The 22,583-nt window shown below is 42.1% G+C and overlaps 1 protein-coding gene across 3 annotated transcripts in view; it reads right to left on the bottom strand.

The window, feature by feature from the left end:
- MBNL2 (muscleblind like splicing regulator 2) overlaps window positions 1-22,583 on the bottom strand; it is an 88,104-nt gene that overhangs the window by 23,639 nt on the left and 41,882 nt on the right. For 2 of the 3 annotated variants that reach the window (XM_066618887.1, XM_066618888.1), the window contains exons 3-7: window positions 14,460-14,624; window positions 10,688-10,888; window positions 9,277-9,540; window positions 2,013-2,066; window positions 1,241-1,394 (exon numbers count right to left, since the gene is read on the bottom strand). In XM_066618887.1, the coding sequence (XP_066474984.1) occupies window positions 1,241-1,394; window positions 2,013-2,066; window positions 9,277-9,540; window positions 10,688-10,888; window positions 14,460-14,624 (838 nt within the window). The remainder of the gene's footprint in view (window positions 1-1,240; window positions 1,395-2,012; window positions 2,067-9,276; window positions 9,541-10,687; window positions 10,889-14,459; window positions 14,625-22,583) is intronic. The other variant, XM_066618889.1, reaches the window with a different exon arrangement.

Genomic DNA, 22,583 nt, shown 5'->3' with positions numbered 1-22,583 from the left:
TTTTTTTTTGTTATGGAGGCAGCTGCTGCAATCTTCCATGTGTCATCACATCAAAAGTAGTCCACTCTTGCAAGCCATTAAGACTGTCTGCATTTGGACCAGCTCTAAAGTTCAAAGTGATAGTGAAACACTTAGTATTCAATTACATATAAAATTTGTCAGAAACATGTTTTTAACACAAGTTATTGATGATCTGTGAGATATTTGCATAAGAAAATACATTGTTTTAAAAACAACATTGACACATGACTCAGCATAATTTTTCATATTAAAGAACCCCTTTCCATTTTTCCTTTATCCATTGTCAGGATCAGAGGTGTGTGATTCACAAATGAAAGCTGAATTTTGTGCCAATAGACAACTCAGATTCTTCTTTCAAAATAAACTATGCAAGCTGGGTGAATTACCATGTATTTTTTTTCATAATTTATTCTGATTCCAAAATTGTGGCTTTCAAATAATTGAGAATTTGTTTTGCAAGCAATGAGGCTGCAGAAGGCAAGGAGGGATGGAAATGGAAGAAATTCAAGGCATGGAGTTAGATGGGGATTCTCAACAAGTTACATTCTGTGCCAAATTCCAGATTTTGCCTTCGTGAAGCTAATGGCCTCTTAAAAGCACACTTGTCTATACTTTTCGATATGAAAGGGTAACCATCACTTTTGCATTTTGTCGCAACTTTACAAGGAGTCTGAGTATTAGCAGGGAAGTGGTATGGAGCTGGAATCTGACTCTGGTCAAGAAAACGGCAAAATAAGTCATGCGAGATGCACATGAAGGACAGAGGTAGTAATTATATGTTCTTCACATCTTCCTAGTGCATCTGAATAAGTTTGCTTTCTTCCTCAGGGTCTTTCTCCTTAATTCCTAAAACATTTATGGTAGAAAGGTGTGTAGTAGAACACACTTCACGAAGACTGAAAAGCTATTGAGACAAGAACAGAGTACACTCTGTTTCAAGAAGCTGCTATGATACATAAAAAAGACAAGTGATACAACATTCCTGAGATGTTTGAACAAAGGCTTTTGACAGCATTGGCAAACATTTCTGAAATCCAAATATTTTTCAAAAATATTACAAACAAAGTGTACTGCTAATATTCCACCTTTATCGCAGAGAGGTGAGAAAGTGACAAATTCACCTGGTTGAACACACAATGATAACTGTAACACACACACAAAAAACGCTTTCTGCTGTGCAGAATCTCACAGTATTTCTATACTCTTAAGATTGACATACCTGTTGGAATAAATGCTGCGTGTTGCTGCAACTGTGCACTAGCAAGAGCCTGTTGGTAGTGCAAGAAACTGGGATTAAAAACAGCACTGGCACCATTGCTTTTCTCAAGTGCTTGTCTCTTTGGTAAAGGGTGAAGTACACCAGGAGGAAAGGCCTGTAAGTGAACAAGATTAGTAAGATTGATAAAATCTGTGTTCTAATTATTAAATTCTTTTAGCACATTACATCGTTGTTACTAAAAAACTGTAGAAGATGCCTTGCCATGCACATTAGTTCAAAACAGCGGCAATGTTGAATGGATGGCATTTTTTTGTTATTTATAATAAAAGCATGGTACAATTAAACTAAAATTATAGCACCACAATAACTAAACTGAAAAAGAAAAGCTTTTCAAGACAAAAGGGAGTTAAAACAAAAAGAAAAGAGCTCTCTTTAAATAGGACTTAATATAGTACAAGGTTATTTCATCATAATTTTTTTAAAATTAAATATCTCTGCATTGTTAACTACATTAATTAGTACCGAATAAGCATATTTAATTACAAAAGCAGTTTTTTTCCCTCACCAACTTTTACACAAACATATTTTAAAATGAAACCTTGTTAGGAAAGAAATTAAGCTGCTTTGCAATAACTATATGTGAAAATGAGATGGCTAAATACTGAATTTATTTTTGTAAAAATTAATAATACAAGAGAATTCAGTTAACATTAAAAACTATTTGCATCTTGGAAAAGCTACATGCAAAGCAAAAGGTGAAAGGTCAAAGTACCAGGTCTACAGTTGCTTCGAGAGGTCGCTTCATTACTTTGGCAGTCGACTGAGTCTTTTAATAACAGGCAGCGAGCACATGATGGCAGTGGGCCAATGGGATTCAAGCGAATTAACATACAGGTAAACAGCAAGCAGAGGTGCATCATGGGAACGGCATTGCATTGTGGATAGGTGAGAAGGAAAAAAATATTCTGAATGCAATATACAACATACAAAACACTAGGCATGCACAACAACAAAAATGTTTTGTTTTCTATCGAGATGAATATTACACCTTGAATTAGTACTGAAGCAAAAATGCATCTACTATACCTTAGTTAAAAGCATATAAGAGAGTAAAATATAGATGTTTGAAATTTAGGAAAGTTGATTAAAACAGCAGCTTGCAGACACCATTAAGCATTTATAAGCACCAGTAAGCTTTTATGCTACATAGAAAAGCACAGTTATTTCAGGGGGTTTTCTAAAAGAATTTCTGATAAGTTAGTTATGCCATATGAAAAAGCATAAGTTGACTTTCAAAACTAACATTCAAAATCCAAGCCATTTAAAAATAATTTAAGCAATTTAATGCAATGAGCACATGTGTTTAATATTAGAAACAGATCTTCTGAATAAGCATTAATGTTGCAATCTGTTTCTTTTTTGGTATGTTTAATAAATGTTATATCTGATGGCTAACTTATCATCAAATTCAGTATGGGTTTGGTTTTTTTTTTATGCTGGGGAATAATAGCTTAGGTTTGTTTCTGTGAACTTACCCCATAAAAGAGTAAAACTGCACATCAGTTTGAATTAAGGTTTTGTTTTTTTTAATCTTTAGCCTCAAAATCTATATCAAATTTTAAGAAGATATAGTAACACTTTTCCTTGCAAATAAACTTCACAACATAAAGCATGCTACTAACACCACAGTGTAAATATTTAAATAAAATCTTTAACTAATGTAAGTACAAAAGCATATGAAGTTATCTTCAGTCCATCTATAGTTCTAGACCACTATTATCTGCTCTGGCCAGCAGTGACTGTCAAGGCTTCCAAGCAGTTATTTCCAGCTGTATTACTTGAACATTTTTAAACCAGAGATGCCAGGAATTGAACTGGGGGCCTTCAGGATGCTAAGCAAGTGCTCTTACCACCAAGCTATGGCGGTAATATTTTAAGTAACAAGAAAAGAGGGATAGATTGACTGTATTCTGAAACAAAATATTTTTCATGTGCAGTTTTTCTAAGCAGTCAATAAAGCTTAGCTGAAAACAATGGAAAAGTTTAATAAATTTGGACTTTGTGTACAAACTTAGAACAACAGATTGTTCCTCAGGAGACATTAAAATTCAGGGCCACATTTTCTTGCCATAATTTTGCACTTGGAAGCATAGCATGATCCTTACAGCATTGCTAGCACACAGTCTTCTAAAACAGTGTTCCTCAACCCAGGGGTTGCGACGTGTCACATGGGGAATCACAGCTGGGGCAGCCCTTCCCCCTTCCAATACACCATTCCAATTTGGCCTTGGTCCAGGGGGGAAGCACTGCAGGGCCTCCTTTGCTTGCTGGTTCCTGTGCCACTGTGGGGGTGGCAAGGATGCAGTTCCCTATCAGCGGTGGGGTGCCTGTATGCCATGTTCCGGTATGCATGGATGAGGCAACTAATGTACCATATGGGTAGAACCCCAGAAGGCCTTGCATGAGGCTATTCTACACTAAAAGGTGTGCATGGGAGGAGGAGGAGAGTCCCCCTCCCCATCTGAAAGCTAGCATGTTATAGTGGCTCTGGCACTGGACTTAGATCTGAAAGATTTAGGTTCAAATCCTTGCTCAGCCATGAAGCTTCCTGGGTGACCTTTGGCCAGCCACTATCTCTCAGCCTCCCCAACCTCACAGGAATGTGGTGAGGACAAAAGGAGGTGAGGAACTGTACATTACTCTGGACTTCTTGGAGGAAGGGTGGTATTAAAATGTGAATAAATAAATACACTTCAAAAAACAATTTGGAGATCCAGCACAAGAACACTTTAAAGGGAAAGGACTGTCTATTTTCAGACTCTTTTGCAGGGGCTCCTGAAGAAATGCATGAAGTGGGAGGGGCAGGTTGTTGCTCGGTGGGATGGCTAGGGAGTTCATATTCCTGTTTCCGTAGTATTTCTTATTTTGATCTGCAGCGTTAGGTGGAAATTGCAATACTGCAATATAAACCCTTTTAACCTACATTTTACTTCCACCAATGCAAAGCCACTAATCCTGGGATAATTCAAGTTATCGCTATTTAAATACTAGCTGATTCTCAGTTTCTTTATGTAGGATACTATTTACGACAACAAACTTTTACTCTCATCCTACTTCCTAAAATATTTAGTGTTTCCCTGTTTACATACTGCTTAATGGAAAGTTTTCCTACAATCATCAGATTTAATTCACTTGCTTGAGTCAAGTGCAGCTACAGGCATTTTACTCTGTTAGCACTGTACTGAGGTGCACCTGCTGTTTGCTTGCAAAGGTCCACAAAAAAAGTGGGCTGATCAATGGGAAGCTGCTGTATGGTTGTTCCTGCCAAGTAGCAGGTAGATACAGTAGTCTTTTGGTCCCTTCCAGTCTGTACTTAAAAGAAATAGGATACCAAACAGCATGATTAATCGCTCAGAAACATACTTTAGATCAGGGGTTGTAAGTGCTTGTGGGGGAGGGGTGAAGACAGCAATGCAATTGCCACAATTGCGCCACTTCTGGGGACACAAGGGATTTTTTATTTACCCCTGGCAGCACCAATCCACTGATGGGTACAGGTAGCCTACGGACCTCTCTGCAAACTTCAGAAAAGCTAAAAGTAGCTATTGCAAAACCAGAAGTGTGTTGGGATTGCTATTTTCGAGGCTTGGGGAACCCTGCAGAGGAGTCCATAGGCTCCCCACACCCTCCCCACACCCTCCCTAGCACTGCCAGCGGTAAGTAAAAAATCAATTTTGTCCCTGACAGTGGTGCAATTGTGACTACCAAGTCTCTGCCTTTGCCATCACCTTGTCCCTGAAGGAAGCAGAGACAGGGTTTCCCTGGCTAGGGCATTGCGACATCTCAGTGCGTGCGTGTGTTCATATATAGGGTGCCTCAAAAAAAGTACACACATTTTAATGAGCTCTAATTCATACATACTTCACTGTAGAAAACTTGCAGCACTCAAGCCAGGGGTGGGCAAACCCTGGCCTGGGGGCCATTTGCGGCCCTCAGGGACCCCCAATTTGATCTGCAAAGAGCCTCCAGTCTCCAATGAGCCTCTGGCCTGTCCAGCCAGTTTGAGCCTGCACTGGTCCGCAACTGTGCTTTATGTTGGAGGTGTGTGCTTTGGAGTTATTTATACCCCCCCTTCATTTTTCTGGCTTTCCTGTGCATGTCTGGCAAAAGCACAGCCATAATTGTCCTGAGTGCATCAATTAATGTCTCCAGGCGTTTCTGCTTTTCCCAGGGCATTATTTAAACCTCCGCATTGACTCCAACAACTTACGTCTCCATGTATTTCTGGTTTGGTCTGTATGTTTTCACTTTGCAAGAGGTGTGCGTGGCAAACAGTTCATAGTTCTTATGTATATTCTTATAAGAATATATATTCTTATAAGTATAATATAAGTATCTTATATTATAAGTATATTCTTATATTATAAGAATATTCTTATAAATAAGCTCAGTAAAATTCATTCATTCATATAATTTCCATCTCCAATGCATATATTTATATAATTAGAGACAGAAATTATATGAATGTATGAATTTTACTGAGTTTATGTATAATAATTTGAAAAGTAAATTAATTCTTTTTTTTCCTGGCCCCTGACACGGTGTCATGATGTGGCCCTCCTGCCAAAAACTTTGATCACCCCAGATCTAAGCTAAGGGAAACAGCTGAAGAGATGTGTGGAACCATCCCAGCACAAGCATTGCTGGAGCCCTTAGTCAATAATATCAGGGGTGTATAGGCGCCAGGGGGAACATTTCAAGTACTTAGTATAATTCAGGGGTATCAAACTCATTTCATACAGAGGGCTGAATAGCATTCATGGCATTTGCTGAGGGCCATAAGTGATGTCATTAAGCAGGAAGTGACATTGTTAAGCAGGTCATGACCAGAAACACACACTGTTTTCTCTCAGGGGACTCATTAGTTGCAAATGACAGAGGAGAAAAAATACAAATCATCATATTTTTCGAGATACGGGAGAGCCCAACTGTCACGCAGACTGCCCTTTCAGCAGTGACACCTCAGAACAGCTCAGCAGCTGAGAGCAGCTAATGGTGGTTCCAGGAGAGCCTGAAAGCCAGATAAAGAACTTCCAAGGGCCGCATCCAGCCTACGAGCCTTATGTTTGACACCCCTGGTCTAATTCGTTAACTAATTAATTAACTGGGTCAAAGAACTGATTGTTTGCACACCATACAAAGTATACGTGTAGTCATAGAATATGTGTGAATTAGAGCATGATAAATGTGACAATATAAACCAGTTGCTCCCAAACTTTTTAACTGGCGGCTCCCATGGTCCATTGGCCATGGCTCCCTATTAGGGCTACAATCCTATACATTGTATAGAGTGGCGAATTTTTCATGATGATTGTACTTCTCCCCTGGCTGGTTTCTGTGGCTCCCCAGGAAGTCATAGCTCCTAGTTTGGGAACCACTGCTATAAAGCATGTATACATTTTCTAGATGCACCCAGTATATATCTGGAACTCAGGCAGCTTGTCCATTATTGGATAAAACACTGTAACATAGTTTGATTGTAAAAGCTATCAAAAGAGAAATGGCTTAAAAACCATCCAATCTCCCAACATCAACCTTCAAACTGTTCCTAAGCCCTCAGTTTTCAAGAACTGTTAGTAAGAAAAGCCACTTTCTTATGGAGTGCATTGAATAAGGAGTGCATTGACTCCTGAGATGGTTTCCTTATCAGCTGCTCTCACACCCAAGCCTCACATGACTTTTTTAAATAAACAAGAGTTTACACAGCAGCTATGAGGAGATGCTGACATACAAAACATTAAAATAACTCAGTGCTTTGCACCACAAGCCCTTGGGTGACACCACAGGTAAACCACTGGTGCCTCTGAATTGTAGCCATAATTATTGCATATTATAGTATTCTGGACATGCTGTAATAACAAATGCTAATTGGAAAACATCTTTTTTTTCAAACAGAAGCTTGACTTTGGCCTTGGAATTTTTTGGTATACCCGATAGGGTTAGGTAGGCTCCCACTGCAGAAGAGCCAAATCCCATGCTTTATGCGCTGGCTCACCCCCGATGTGCACTGTTGCAAATGCACCATAAGGCACATTTGCGGGCCCTAGCACCAGTGCTCCACTGGTGCAAGCCCAGTGCTGGCCAGTGCTGGGCTAGCACCAGTGGAGCACCAGAGTTCTGCTACTCAGAGGTCGTGCGGACTGCCGAGCAGCAGAGAGGAAGGTGGGGGCATGGGGGTGAGGTGGGGAGGAGGCATTCTGGGGTAGGGAGAGGGCGGAGAGGAGGAGTACTGGGGGGGAGGGAGCAGAGCAGGAGGGAGGCAGGACCAGTGGAGCTTTGCTGTACCAGATCCAGAGCACCTGTGTCGGGCTGGCCACCCAACACAGAACCACTTACTTCTACACCGACCCTTGGATCACTCATTGTGGGGCTACACAGTTTACCCGGGGAAGGGGATGAAAATCCCCTTCTCCCGAGGAGGTGGCAGAGGCTGACTGGTGAGCACAGGATGCTGCAGCAGCCACTTTCGGCACCGCTGCAGCCTCACACACTGGGAAGCTCAGGATGGGGCTAACCATTAGGAACATTCTATAGTGCTTCCCAAACCTTTTAGCACTGGGACCCATTTTTTAAAATGACAATCTATTGTGACCCACTAGACCAAAAAAGGATCTAGAAAGAAATAATTATTAATAATCAGGGTTATGTGCTCTTGAGGCTGCTAGTGACCTTACATATAGTATGTGTGTATAGACATTTGTTATACTGTCCCTAGAAATTGAGTTCAAGGACTGTTCTCCCAAACCTTTACAGTCATTCCAGGGTATGAAGAAGACTGAACTAGAGAGCAAGATGTGCTGTCATGGACTTTCAGGCCAGACAGAAGACTGAAACAGTTTGCATGTGCATCAATTACAAGAGAAAGTCAGAAAATGTGACATTTTAATTTGGAGATATGAAGATTACCTCATATCATAGGTGAGTATTCCAGCTAATGATTTTCTTCTGCAAATTGGTCAAGGATACTTGCAAAGTTGTTTTTTTTTAATGTTTTAAAAACATTTCACGGCCCACCAAAAATTGGCTTGGGATCCACTGACAGAGATTGGAAAACACTGTTCTGTAACATGCTATACTTCTGGAAGGCATTTTACACAGAAATTGGATGACTGTCTGTATCGATCATATACAGTAGCCACAAATCACAGTTACTGTGTTCAATTATTTATTCAGTGCTAAGAATAAGGACAATGGTTCTTTGTTCTGTGTACTATGCATGCTCCTAGTCTCAAGCTGAGAATTCTGCTTATTTTATCTATTCAATCCCATTGCTGGATGGAATTTGCTCCCATCAACCACTATAGCAACCAATTGCTAGGAATACAAGTTTTCAACACATTCCAGAACACTTATCTAGTTATTTCCATGACAGCCTTAAGGGCAGCAATAAACAGTGCTATTAACTTTGTTTACATAATGGTGCTTTCAACTTTGCTTTTAAAATTTAGAGAAGTTTCAAAGACAGTTTGCAACAGTTGCAAAGAGCTGCTTTAGGAAGTGTCAAAAGCCTGGTTGAGCATGCATAAACCCTTCAAGCGCACATAAAGGGGCCCTTGTGATTGGGTCAGTCCCTCTCTTCCTCCTTCCTAACTTTTTTCCTAGTACTTTTACCTAGAAAAATAGCAATAAAAGTTCTGGAACTCCTATACAGTCACATTCTTACTATGTATTCCAGAGAACATCACGTAAGTAGCAAAGCTGTCTATGTAAAGGCATTGATTTTCTTAAAAATGAAAAACTGTACCAAGCAAGAGTACATAGGGACAATCATGATGAGCTGTACTCCATGAAGGTACCTATTGTGCTGAACTAACTGAATGAATAAAGGGGTGCTGGATTGCTGGCTTAAAAAAAAACTTTAAAAAAGGAATAAACAGAAAATCATATTTCTGGAAAAGCATTGAAGCTAAATTATATTCTTAAGCAATGCTGACCACAAAATCAGGAAGTATGCAGCCTTGCATTCTTGCACTTACCATCACTGTAGCAGCTGCCGCAGCTGCTTGAGCTGCCACGGCAGCCTGGTTGGCTTGGTGCTGCGCAGCTTTGATTTTGGCCTGCAAGTGAGCAGGAGGGTGAAAATATTTGCATTTCTCCCTCATGCAGCGCCCCTTTATGTAATCCATACAAACAGTTACGGTGTTGTCATTTGTATCAATCATTGTGCTGTCTGCAGGATGAGCAAAGCGGCAGTCAGTTTCGCCCCGTGCACAGTTTCCTCGCTGGAACTCCCTGCAAACCTGGTGTTCAAAACAATATTCATTATGCATACTATAATGATGCATTATAGTATGCATCAATAATGCATAGATCAATAGGTTAATGATGGAACAGTTATGCACCGAACAAAAATAAACAAGAAGCAAACGCACAAATAAAGCAAATTAACTTTTGACCAGTGACATTTAACCCTTATAGGATCTACCTTTAACTGCAACCTACAAAATGGGCCCTACTTTTTATTTTGTATCTTACATATATATTATTCCCATTTTTACAAACATGTTTTCTCACTCTTTTCAGATATGTGCTTTCCTTTGGTGCTGGTAGGGTCCATTAGAAATGGGCATGGACAACACAAACAGGTGAGCCTTTTTTTGTATACACAATAGTAACAGTATTGACAATCATCAGAAAGAGAACAAAGGGATGGAACTCTTCTCTTTTTTACCTATTTCTGATTTTAATATATTCAAAGCAGTTCTATATACGTATATTCAAAGCACTTTAATATATTCAAAGCACTCCTTTAGCACATAACAGACCATTTTAACCCAGTTTTCAAACATTATGAGGAGAATATTGATATTCAGCCTTCTCAAAAAAAGGCATTGTATCTCAAACTGCTGGTTAAACTATCTGAGGGTAGGATATGCAAACAATGCTATATGTTTAATTAACAACAGAGATCAATAAAGAACCAAATCTCAGAGCTTTCACTGAATTTACCTTCTATATTTATTAGGAACTTTATGTAAAGCAGCCAACACTAAAATCACATTACATAAAAATGTGACAGAACTAATTTCATTACTACTACACTGTTAGTGCAGCATAAGCAGAGTATCTGACTCAGTCCAATCCTAATCAACTTTCCAGTGCTGATACAGCCATGCCAAAGGGGCATGTTCTGCATTCTGTGGTGGTGGTGGACAGTCACAGAGGCCTCCTCAAGGAAAGGAAGCTTTTGTTCCCTTACTTTGGGGCTCTATTGCAGTTGCATTGGTGCTGGAAAGTTGGTTAGGATTGGGCTGTCAGTACTGACAGTATTGCTCAGCAATAACTAAGACTAGGTAACTGTCCCACTAAAAAAGGTGAGGCAATCATAATCCTCACATATCAAGTATCAAGGAGCTGTATGCACCAGTCCAGTATTATCCACCATACCTCCAGTTTATCTGTCCTGAGGAGTTTCTGTGTCGTAGTAGACCCAGGGACTGTGACAGGGGGACTTCCAGGAACAATGACAGGTGGCGTGGGAACAATTTCAGTTGGAACTAATCCGACCCCAGCAGTGACAGGTGTTAGATACGGTGCAAAGCTCAGTGCCGTGTTGGATCCTATTGTTGGCGCAACAGGAAATGAGGGCTAAGAAAGAGAACAGATGCAAAATAAACATGAAAACCTGCCTTAAAAATAATAAAATTCACTTGTTTAACTTGGATGCGCATTGTCACTTTCCAATTTGGAATACCTCAAAGTTACTCACAGCGTGAGCTCAATCCTATGCCTGCCTACTTAAGTCCCATTATAGTCAATAGAGCTTACTCCCAGGAAATTGTGGATAGGATTGCGGCCTAATTCAGCCTCTTCCTTGCCACTTGAAGCTTTGTCACAAATCTTGGAGATAAGTATTTAAAAAAAAAATTAGATTGAAATCTAACTGGCACTCATTGGGTCTACAATGATAGGTTATTCATTCAATACAAATATTGCTGCATTCGATGGCATACAGTTTGCACGCACAGAACTCTTGCAAGAATATCGTTCTTGCAATATAGTTCTGCCTTGCATGTACTGTTTGAGATCTCTGTAGTATTAGAATTGGAGAGGCAATTTGTAGACCCTTAATACTGATGACTACTATAAGGCAAATTATAATTGTCAAGGTATTAAAAAATATGCAGATTAACTGGGTTAAAAAATACACTGAAGGATTGAAAGCTTAAGCCTCCTGGGTAGTCTCTTGAGAAAAAAAGATGATCTAACAATGTGATAAAGGTGGTAGCCATGTTTTCCAAGTGATGTACCCTTTAGGAGCTGGAAGAAGATAGTAGTCAGTGTGCACAAGATTAGTGGTTACAATACAGAATTGCATTTCTCATGAAGTGGACTCTTGATCACAAAAGCCTGTGCTGAAATAAATGTGTCAGTCTTGAAGGCGTCTCAAGTTGCACAGTAGTGGTTTTTTAAAAAAATTTGGCACTGCAATAGACTAACATGGAAACCCCTCCAGAAGTTGTTGCCATTAGAAATAGAGAAAGGTTCACATTTTATAAACGGCTCAGCATAAAGATTCTTGGAGTTAATAGACAATGCAATCCTATACTCAGAAGTAAGCCCAGCAAAGTTTAAAGGAACATACTCCCAAGCTAGTATGGATAGAATTGAAGCCTATACACATACATTTCAAAGTTAGTCCTAATGATCTTAATGGGGTTTTGTTTTGAGTAGACATGCATAGGATTGCACTGGTAGTGACTGAGTGTAAATTATCACATTAAAAAAATATTGAATGGTTGGATATGTTTACATGCAGCAAAGTAAACAACTATAAATCACCAAATGTAGTTGTCACAGCAGAACATATTTGGCATTGCCCTTGTGGAAATCAGCAAGGAATATTTTAAAGTTAGGAAATTAAGCAGAGCTGCAGTTTATTACACGTGATGGTACCAAAACTTGAGTGCTTCCAGTTAGGCTAAAGGACTCATATAGTAGCTTTTGTATACAATATAATTGGAGGAAAGGTGGTAGATACTGAAAAGCATATTTTGGATTATCAGCAATCTTCATGACTATGCTGTATACATTCTCTGGTGAATGAGCCATTTCCTTGCATAGGGTATTCCATATACATACATTCAGAATAATCTTGTCACTTTTAGTACACAGAGTTTCATAAGAATCACAATTTTTAGGTCTATTGCATGGGATGATGTGTCTCATCCTGGCAGTCATATTGAAAAATGACTTATTCAGAGTTGGCTTTGATTCCACATCTGAGATTATTTATAAGATTATAATCAGATTTATTATGTTATGCCAGAATAAAATTAGGTTACAAATAGATGATGTTTGTTTCATCTGTATCACAGAACAATCCTGGTGTAAATTGGTACATATCATCATTAATTTGACAGCTATTTTAACAATGAATGGAAATAATGAGAACTGATAACGGTTCCACATCTGAAATTGTTCATGATGCCTAGAAGAACATCTGTGCCAATTTATATACTTGTATCACAACAGGAATGATCACGGTTCTGTAAATCGGCACATATATCCACTACTAAGTAACCCCACTGCAGCTGCCCCAAATGTATGAGTTTTTAAATTATATTCTAAATTTTAAAAGACGCATTTCCCCTTGATTTTCCAAATTCAGTTTCTCCTGGGTAAATAAAATAGCATTTAAAATAATGAACTCCAAGCTGTTAGGTCTTCATACTTGTTTCACAGAGCTTGAGTGTGATCTTATGCATATCTACGCAGAAGTAAATCCCACTGCATTTGATGGGATGCAATGAACCAAAGTAAGTATATATAGGACTGCAGACTTGGTCTGGGAAGTAGTATCTAAATTTAATAAATCAAATCTATAAAATGTGTCTGAAATTGTGATGACAAAAATGCTACAAAACAAACTACAAAGAAGCAAGGAAAAAGTTGCTAATTGGTTGTGTTTGTGTGTGTGTTTTTACCTTTATGTGAAAAGATTTTAATCAACATTTTTCTGAATCAGCTTAGAATTTTCATCTTCTGGTATAATTTAAAAAAAAAAGGATTCAGAAATAAGAGCAACAAAACTAACAATATACATTACTTTAATAAAGAATACATGCAAATTATACTAATCACATACATTATAAGCATAATCCTATATATGTCTACTCAAAGGTGTATTCCTGTGACTTCAATGGCCATTACTCCTATGTATATGTGTAAAGGGTTAGAGCTGAACAGCCCAATCCTAAATCCCGGTGGCTCCCAGAGGAGCAACACCAAAATAACTGCCACTGCATCCTATGGGGCCCGCTGAAGTCCCCTTGGGGTAAGGTTACATTTGCTCCCTTACCCGGGGTAGAATGCAGTCAGAGGCAATACATCTCCTGGGAGCTGCACAAGCTATTTAGTTGGTACAGAACCCAGGAATCCCGTGTCGGTCTTTCCAGTCAGGAAGAGGGCATAGGATTTGGTCTGCTATCCCCACTTCCCTCCCAGGCCCGATCCTCCCTCTGGCCCACTTTCTCTGCCCAGTTTCACCCCTCCCTGCCTCCCTTGCCCATCCCCCACCCTGAAAAGTTTCATCACCAGCTGGCAGGAGGACTTACAGCTGGAGTCACTCCAGCGTAATCTTCCTGTTGCTGAGGCCCAGCACCTACTCACTTACCCAGCTGGTTTATCACCGGCGCTGACTCAAGATAGGATCAGGCCCTAACTTATGCAGATTGTCATCACTAAATTTTGCAGATTAGCTGCAGCTCTGTGGTTTAGACTACAGTGTATATGATTTCGTAGTAACATAATTACGAACAAATTGCATTGTTCTGAAATTGAAAGATTCCCAAACAGTTGCAAGACATTAATAAGTTAAATCCAACTGGCTTTGTAAATAGAAGGTGATTCCATTCACAGAAGTAGAGCTGCATTCATGGAAGAACCTCTTCCGTACGTGGAACTCTCATCTAAAATGGAAGAGACTTTGGTTCACAGAACAAAAACTTTTAATATAATCAGTTGATGGAAGATATATAGAAGATATAGCTTTTCTTAAAAGTACAGAATAATCTGGCAAGTTTTATCCAGGATCTTTTACAACAGCAATTTTGTACTGCAAAAGAGGGAAAAGTGTTGAAAGTGCATTTGTCAAGTTAGTTGGGACTGGGTTATGGAAGGTGGTACTGATTGGTTGTCATTCATTAAAGGTACTTACCATTGGCTGAAGTGGTGTTCCTGGGAACATAAATTGCATCTGCTGTGCTAGCATTGCTGCTGCAGTTTTCTGTTGAATCAGGTTGTTCCTACCATTAATTTCTAGTTGCGTTTTCAAATGTGTTGGTGGATGAAGATATTTGCAATTCTCCCTCGTGCAACGACCCTGCAAAATGTTATATTCTTATTTAATTTGTGGAAATTTTACAACAGCCTGGTGCTATACAGCAAAATATTAAAAAAATAAAAAAGGCAGTGCTTGAGTGTTTCACAGAAATCAAATGACTGTCTGGATGCACATCTTCTGTTCAAGGCAAATCCCTATCCTCATCACACTACTTGTTCCATTAAAATCAATAGGACTTATTTTCTTGTATCATGTTTAGGTTTATGGAGTTGATAAACAGTTGCATAACAAAATAATACTTCAGCCAATGGAGAAGCAGAAATGAAATACCAAGACAGTGGAGCCTTGGCTGTGACATGTAGTGTGAAGGAAGAGAGAGCTGAAGGTTAGGAGCTGCCTATTTGCTGCAGAAATGCAATCAGTCATGTCCTGCCTCTGTTCCATTGACATTCAAAGGCATCTGATGATGGACAGAGTAGAACTACATTTCTCTGGTCTATCCCCTAGAGCAGGGGTGCCCAAATCCCAGCCTTGGGGCCACTTGCAACCTTCGAGGACTCCTAATCCGGCCCTCAGGGAGCCCCCAGTCTCCAATGAGCCTCTGGCCCTCCGGAGAGTTGCTGGAGCCCGTGCTGGCCTGAAGTAACTGCTCTTAACATGCCAGCCAATTGTTTGACCTCTCACGGTCAAGAGCACTTTGTGCTACTTACGGTCACTTCCGTAAGTGGAACTCTCATCTAAAATGGAATTGTGCATATCTTGATCATATTTCAAGAGACAGGAGAGCACAATTTTCATGTGGGCTGCCCTTTCAGCAGTAACATCTCAGCACTGATCAGCAGCTGAGAGCCTGAGGGCTGGATATAAAGCATCTGCGGGCCACATCCGGCCTCCGGGCCTTATGTTTGACACCCCTGCTATAACTGGTTGCAAAGGAAGAGACATGAGTACTTGGCACCACAGTAAGTATAGGGTCCCTTTTTATTTGCTGTTTTGGTATCCAGTGGGGGGGGGAACATACCCCCCACGGATATAAGATGCTTATACTGCTTTTCAACAAAAAGTAGTTCACAAATCAGTTTACATAGCTAAATAAATTGTTCCCTGTCCCCAAATAGCGCACAATCTAGAAAAGTGTGCAAAATAAACACTAACAGCCCCCACTGGAAAAGATGCCATGTTGAAGTGTGCAGATGGACAATTGCTCTTTCCCTACTATATATAAAGACACCACTTTTAAAAAGTGCCTCTTTGCCCAGTTAGCAGGAGTAACATCTATTAACCCTCTAGTTAACAATCCCCAGGTTCATATATAATGTGGATCTGCAACTTGTTTTTAAAATAAACATGGAAGCTTCCACTCTCCTATACAAAGGAGAAGAAGAGATGACGGGCTCTCTGAGGTTCCTTCTCATAATGGGAAACCAGTTTCCTGTTACCAGCTGATTTTGCAGCATATCCCATGTGTCAAAATGCAAGTCATATTGATTTCCTATAAAGGCTGGTGGTGGGGATTTAAACCATAGCATGGACACCATAGTGCCAAAATGGCTACAGGTGTCTCCTCAGGGGAAGGGGACATTCATCCCACTCCCCTGGGTAGGACACAGGCCCCACAATGGGGCTGCTCAAGTCTGCACCAGCCATGTTGCTCCGCCAATCCTGGTTCCTCCCCCCTGCCCCCCCCACATCCCAACTGACCTCTCTGTTTCCCAGAGCTCTTCCCTTGCTCCAGGCGGTGTGTGACAGGCTTCCGGCTGGTGTTGGGCTCAGTACAGACTGAGCCAGCTCCAGCAGCAGCGCTGAGTGTTGCAGGTGTGTTTGTGACACTCAGTGCCGGCGTAGGAATTTTTTATATTCCTATCTCTTTAATATCTGCTAAAAAGCACAAGCTTTTAGCCAAGCACACTGTTAGCATGAAATATATGCTTAGTAACAGGGGCCTAATTTAGCTTGCAGAGTTGTAGGAAAGCAGGATGTAAACTGAAAAATGCTGTAGAACTGTGGTTCCCAAATGTTTTAGCACCAGGACCCACTTTTTAAAACAACACTCTATCGGGACCCACCTAGCTTTGCAAGCCAAAAACAATAGTGTTTCAATTTACCAGCTGCTTAAGCCTGTTTTTATCCTGTTTACTATGATGGAGGGGCCACCTTCTGGAATGTTCATTGGACTGGTACCATTCTGGTGGCTTTGCATTCCCCCAGCCTGGTCTTTAATAAGAGCTGAGGCATGTTTGCCTACTCACTAGTAAACGTGTATGTAAATGGCTGCTGCAGCCTAAAGGGACAAGAGACATAACAAGAGACCTCATCCTGATGCCCTCCCTTGCATCTGGCATTCTGACATAGCCCATTTCTAAAATCAGGAGGTTGTACATGTACATCATGGCTTGTAACCCGTAATGGATTTTTCCTCCAGAAACTTGTCCAATCCCCTTTTAAAGGCATCCAGGCCAGATGCCATCACCACATCCTGTGACAAGGAGTTCCACAGACCAACCACACGCTGAGTAAAGAAATATTTTCTTTTGTCTGTTCTAACTCTCCCAACACTCGATTTTAGCGGATGACCCCTGGTTCTGGTGTTATGTGAGAGTGTAAAGAGCATCTCCCTATCCACTCTGTCCATCCCCTGCATAATTTTGTATGTCTCAACCATGTCCCCCCTCAGGCGCCTCTTTTCTAGGCTGAAGAGGCCCAAACGCTGTAGCCTTTCCTCATAAGGAAGGTGCCCCAGCCCAGTAATCATCTTAGTCACTCTCTTTTGCACCTTTTCCATTTCCACTATGTCTTTTTTGAGATGCGGCAACCAGAACTGGACACAATAGTCCAGGTGTGGCTTTACCATCGATTGGTACAACGGCATTATAATATTAGCCGTTTTGTTCTCAATACCCTTCCTAATGATCCCAAGCATAGAATTGGCCTACTTCACTGCCGCCGCACATTGGGTTGACACTTTCATCGACCTGTCCACCACCACCCCAAGATCTCTCTCCTGATCTGTCACAGCCAGCTCAAAACCCATCAGCCTATATGTGAAGTTTTGATTTTTTGCCCCAATGTGCATGACCTTACGCTTAGTGACATTGAAGCGCATCTGCCATTTTGCTGCCCATTCTGCCAGTCTGGAGAGATCCTTCTGGAGCTCCTCACAATCACTTCTTGTCTTCACCACTCGGAAAAGTTTGGTGTCGTCTGCAGACTTTGCCACCTCACTGCTCAACCCTGTCTCCAGGTCATTTATGAAGAGGTTGAAAAGCACCGGTCACAGGACAGATCCTTGGGGCACACCACTTTTCACTTCTCTCCATTGTGAAAATTGCCCATTGACACCCACTCTCTGTTTCCTGGTCTTCAACCTGTTCTTAATCCATGAGAGGACCTGTCCTCTAATTCCCTGACTGTGGAGTTTTTTTAGTAGCGTTTGGTGAGGGACTGTGTCAAACGCCTTCTGAAAGTCCAGATATATAATGTCTACGGGTTCTCCCGCATCCACATGCCTGTTGACCTTTTCAAAGAATTCTATAAGGTTCGTGAGGCAAGACTTACCCTTACAGAAGCCATGCTGATTCTCCCTCAGCAAGACCTGTTCGTCTATGTGTTTTGAGATCCTATCTTTGATGAGGCATTCCACCATCTTACCCAGTATAGATGTTAGACCGACTGGCCTATAGTTTCCCAGGTCCCCCCTCTTTCCTTTTTTAAAGATAGGCGTGACATTTGCTATCCACCAAAATTCTGGCACCGTGGCTGTTTTGAGGGACAAGTTGCATATCTTAGTCAAGAGATCAGCAACTTCATTCTTCAGTTCCTTAATAACTCTTGGGTGTATGCCATCAGGGCCCAGTGACTTATTGATCTTTAATTTATCAATGAGGTCTGAAACATCTTCTCTTTTAACTTCTATCTGACTTAATTCCTTGGTCAGGAGGGGCCGTTCGGGCAGCGGTATCTGCCTGAGGTCTTCTGCCGTGAAGACAGATGCAAAGAACTCATTCAATTTCTCTGCCATCTCTAAGTCTCCTTTTATCTCCCCTTTCCTTCCCTCACCATCCAGAGGGCCAACCGCTTCTCTGGCGGGTTTCCTGCTTCTAACATATTTGAAGAAGCTTTTATTATTCCCCTTAATGTTGCTGGCCATGTGTTCCTCATAGTCTCGCTTGGCCTCCCGTATCACCTTCTTACATTTCTTTTGCCACAGTTTATGTTCCTTTTTATTAGGGCAAGACTTCCATTTATGGAAGGAAGCTTCCTTGCCCTTTACAGCCTCTCTAACTTGGCTCGTTAGCCATGCGGGCACCCTCCTGGATTTAGTGGAACCCTTCTTTCTTTGTGGTATACACCTCTGCTGGGCCTCTATTACTGTTGTTTTAAGCAGCCTCCATGCACTCTGTAGAGATTGGACTCTTTTTACCTTCCCTTTCAACCTCCTTCTAACCAGCCTCCTCATTTGAGGGAAGTCCACCCGTTGGAAGTCAAGGGTTTTTGTGAGAGATTTGCCCGGTATTCTTCCCCCGACGTGCACGTCGAAACGGATCGCAGCATGATCACTGTTCCCCAATGGCTCCGTAACATTGACATCTCTAACCAGGTCCTGTGTATTATTAAATCCAGAGTCACCTGTCCTCTGGTGGGCTCCATGACCAGCTGCTCTAAGGCACAGTCATTTAGTACGTCAAGGAATCCGGTCTCCTTTTCGTGACCAGAACACAAATTGACCCAGTCTATATGAGGATAATTGAAGTCCCCCATGATTACGACCCTGTCCCTCCTTGTCACCTCCCTGATCTGTCTCCTCATTTCAAGGTCCCCTTCCGATTTCTCGTCTGGAGGACGATAGTATGCCCCCAGTATTACATCGCTCAACAGGTCTGGTAATTTAACCCACAGAGATTCTACGGTGGAGTCGGATCTGCCTTGAATCTCTACTTTGCTGGATTCTATCCCTTCCTTAACATTCACCCCACCTCCAACAAGCCCCTCCCTGTCCCTCCTGTAGAGTTTATATCCCTCCTGTAGAGTTATAGATTGCAGTATCCCACTGATTCTCTGCATTCCACCAGGTTTCCATTATGCCCACTATGTCAATGTTTTCCTTTGTCACCAGACATTCCAGTTCTCCCATCTTTGCTTGGAGACTTCGGGCACTCGCATAAAAGCATTTGTACATGGAATGCCCCAGGATGGGCTGCTTATTCGCTCCTTTGTCCCCGCATCCTCTCACTGTGCCAAAGCATCTATCACATCCCATCACGCTACCATTCCCAATTTCTTCTCCTACTCTGCCTTTGTCTTGTTGTTTTCTAACCTCCCCATCCTCGTCCCATAGGGATGAGGAGTCCCGAACCGGATGCCCCTCGGCTCCTGTCAGCCTTCCCCCAGGGATCACTTTAAAAGCTGCTCTGCCACCTTTTTAATGTTATAAGGAAGATAAAAGGAAGGAGATAGTAAAATGCGATGCATGATTAAAGCAATATGAGTTACAGAGCACACAACTCAGCTTAAGTTAAATACTGTACTTTTAAGTCTTGTTTGTTTCTGTGGGTCTTGGAAGTGCTTAACTTTGGCTGAATTGTGAATACTAATAGCTATGCTTTCTCTGAGGAAAGATTTCCAATTTTTCCTACATATGTAGCAAGTGCCTGGCACAATGCAAGTGTGATTTCATTGACAGTCTCTGAGCATTACTGTATTATGAACAATATACAGAGGCTCTCTTTTATTGGATGCGCCCTTCATTATCTAGGCAGAAAATGTCTTTTCAAACAAAGGGAAGAAAGCAACATTTTGGTAAAATATCCAAGTAATAATGACACTTAACATTAATATAGTGCTTTCTGTGTGCAAAGCACATCCTGGTATTGTCTGTGCAACAACTCTGTAAGGTCCGCAAGTACTATTATCCCTATATTGCTGTAGGGACGCTAAGCCTGAGTGGCTTGCTTTAGGCCACCTAGTGAGGATTCATGACAAAGGTGAGATTTGAACTAAGGAAGTCCCATTTTGCAATGCAGCCTCTTAACCGCTATACTACACCAACCGTAATCATTGGTTCAATCCAGGGCAGGAGGTCTGGTCTAGAGGGTAGAGCCTCCGTTAGCCTGAAGATAACATCAGAAAGTCGCCAGTTCGAGGACACCAGCAGCTCCCTGAACGGCTGAGAATGGCGAGACATTGAAGCAGCTGACAAGCCCAGCTGAGTGATTCCACCTGCTCTTGGTGTGAGCAAGAAGCATCTTGGCTGCCCTCTATGTGAGAGATGGAGCTACTTGTCAGCCTGCCTGGGAGAACTGGAGGCCAGAAGTGAGACCAAACCAGGAAGATCCATCTGAAATGTTGTTGGTTCTTGAAAGAGAGAACCTCTATGATTGTAAAAATCCCCTTGAGGGATTTAGAAACTCCTGCCTATGTAAACCGCCTTGAATAAAGTCAGAGGATTAATCCGATGACCAGATTACTCTATATATAAATACCTAGTTATTATTGTTATTATTATTATTGGCACCATAGGCCACAGGAATGAGTGTTCCAGTGGCATAGGGCACTTTCTGGCTATTGTAAAAGGTGAAATGCTGTAACACACAGGCTGGCCATTGCTGCAAGTGGTGAGCGGTCAGTTCCAATCTGGACATCTGCCTGCCCCGGTAAGTACAGGCAGGGGGTGAGAGAGAGGCGGGTGGAACCAGGAAGCGATGGGAATGGAGAGGACAGTGGATCAGGACTGGGAAATGAGTGAGTTTGGCGTTGGTAGTGCCTGCCGAATCCAAAACTCGCTCCCAGGCTCAATCCATCTTCCCAGGTCCCTGTAGACTTGGGCCAGTGATATAGCTGACTTTGGGCCAGGTTGCCCCAGCAGGTGGACAGGAGCTTACAACTGGGCAGGGGAAGAAATGTTCTCTTACCCCAAGGAAGCCTCCAGAGGCTAAAAGTCCTCTGCAGAATACTGCAGGAGTTGTGTTGGTGCCGCTGCATCATCACACAGTGAGCAACAACCCAATCCTAGGCATGTCTGCTCAGAAGTAAGTCCCATTGTGTTCAATGAGACTTACACCCAGGAATGGATAGGATTGCAGCCTGAGTTAGGATTTAACTGTATGTAGACTATCTAAATAAGTTAATCTATATAAAGTAAGTGGATGAATGTGAGATTTTTTTTTTTTACATTATGGAGGTTTTAAAAGTACAGTCATGTGCCACTTAACGACAGGGATCGGGACTGCAATCTGTCATCAAGCGGCGCTTGATGCTGTTCGGACCCTCCACAGGGAAGGGGATGCTCCACTCCTCTACAGAGGGTTGTCTGAGCTTTCCAGAGGCAGCGTGCGTCCACTTCCTGCCTCTGTGGAGCTCAAACCGAGGGAAATCGCATGACTCGCGTGAGAGACATTTCCCTCAGACTGGGCCTTGCAGAGGCAGCATGCAGACATGCGCTGCCTCTAGGAAGCTCAGACAACCCTCCGGAGGAGAGGGGAGCAGCCCTCCTTACTTTTGGAGGCTTGAGGTGTGTGTCCCCAATGACCATGTGACCAATCCTAACCTGCGCTGGAATGGGCAGGCCAACTGGCCTGTCCCGTATCTAGCACGGGTTGCGGCAGCCTGTGACTCAGCCTGGGGCAAGGGGAATTTATTCCCCTTACCCCAGGTAACATGGCAGCAGCCCCAATGAAGCTACTCAGATCTGCAATCCAAGCAGCCCAGTACTGCACCAGGTTACCGGGAGTGAGGTCAGGATCCAGTTTAAGTACTGGATCCTGACCACACACCCAACTGAGCCCTGGCCTGCCCACACGTCTGCCTGCCACCCACCCTGAAACACCCTCATTCCACCCCCCCTGTCCTCCCCAAGCCCCATAATCAGCCTGACTCAGCCAGCACTTACTGACTGATGCCCCAGTTCCTTAGGACCCATGTGAGCCTCCCTTCTCTCCCAGTGGTACAAAAGTGCCTTATGGCACTTTCATGACACCTTCAGGCCGGCGCAAGCCCAAGGAC

This window comes from Tiliqua scincoides, chromosome 3, assembly GCF_035046505.1.
Source record: "Tiliqua scincoides isolate rTilSci1 chromosome 3, rTilSci1.hap2, whole genome shotgun sequence".
In the NCBI taxonomy this organism is placed as follows: domain Eukaryota; kingdom Metazoa; phylum Chordata; class Lepidosauria; order Squamata; family Scincidae; genus Tiliqua; species Tiliqua scincoides.
The sequence above is the reverse complement of the archived record's forward strand: the minus strand, read 5'-3'. Positions and strand labels throughout refer to the sequence as shown.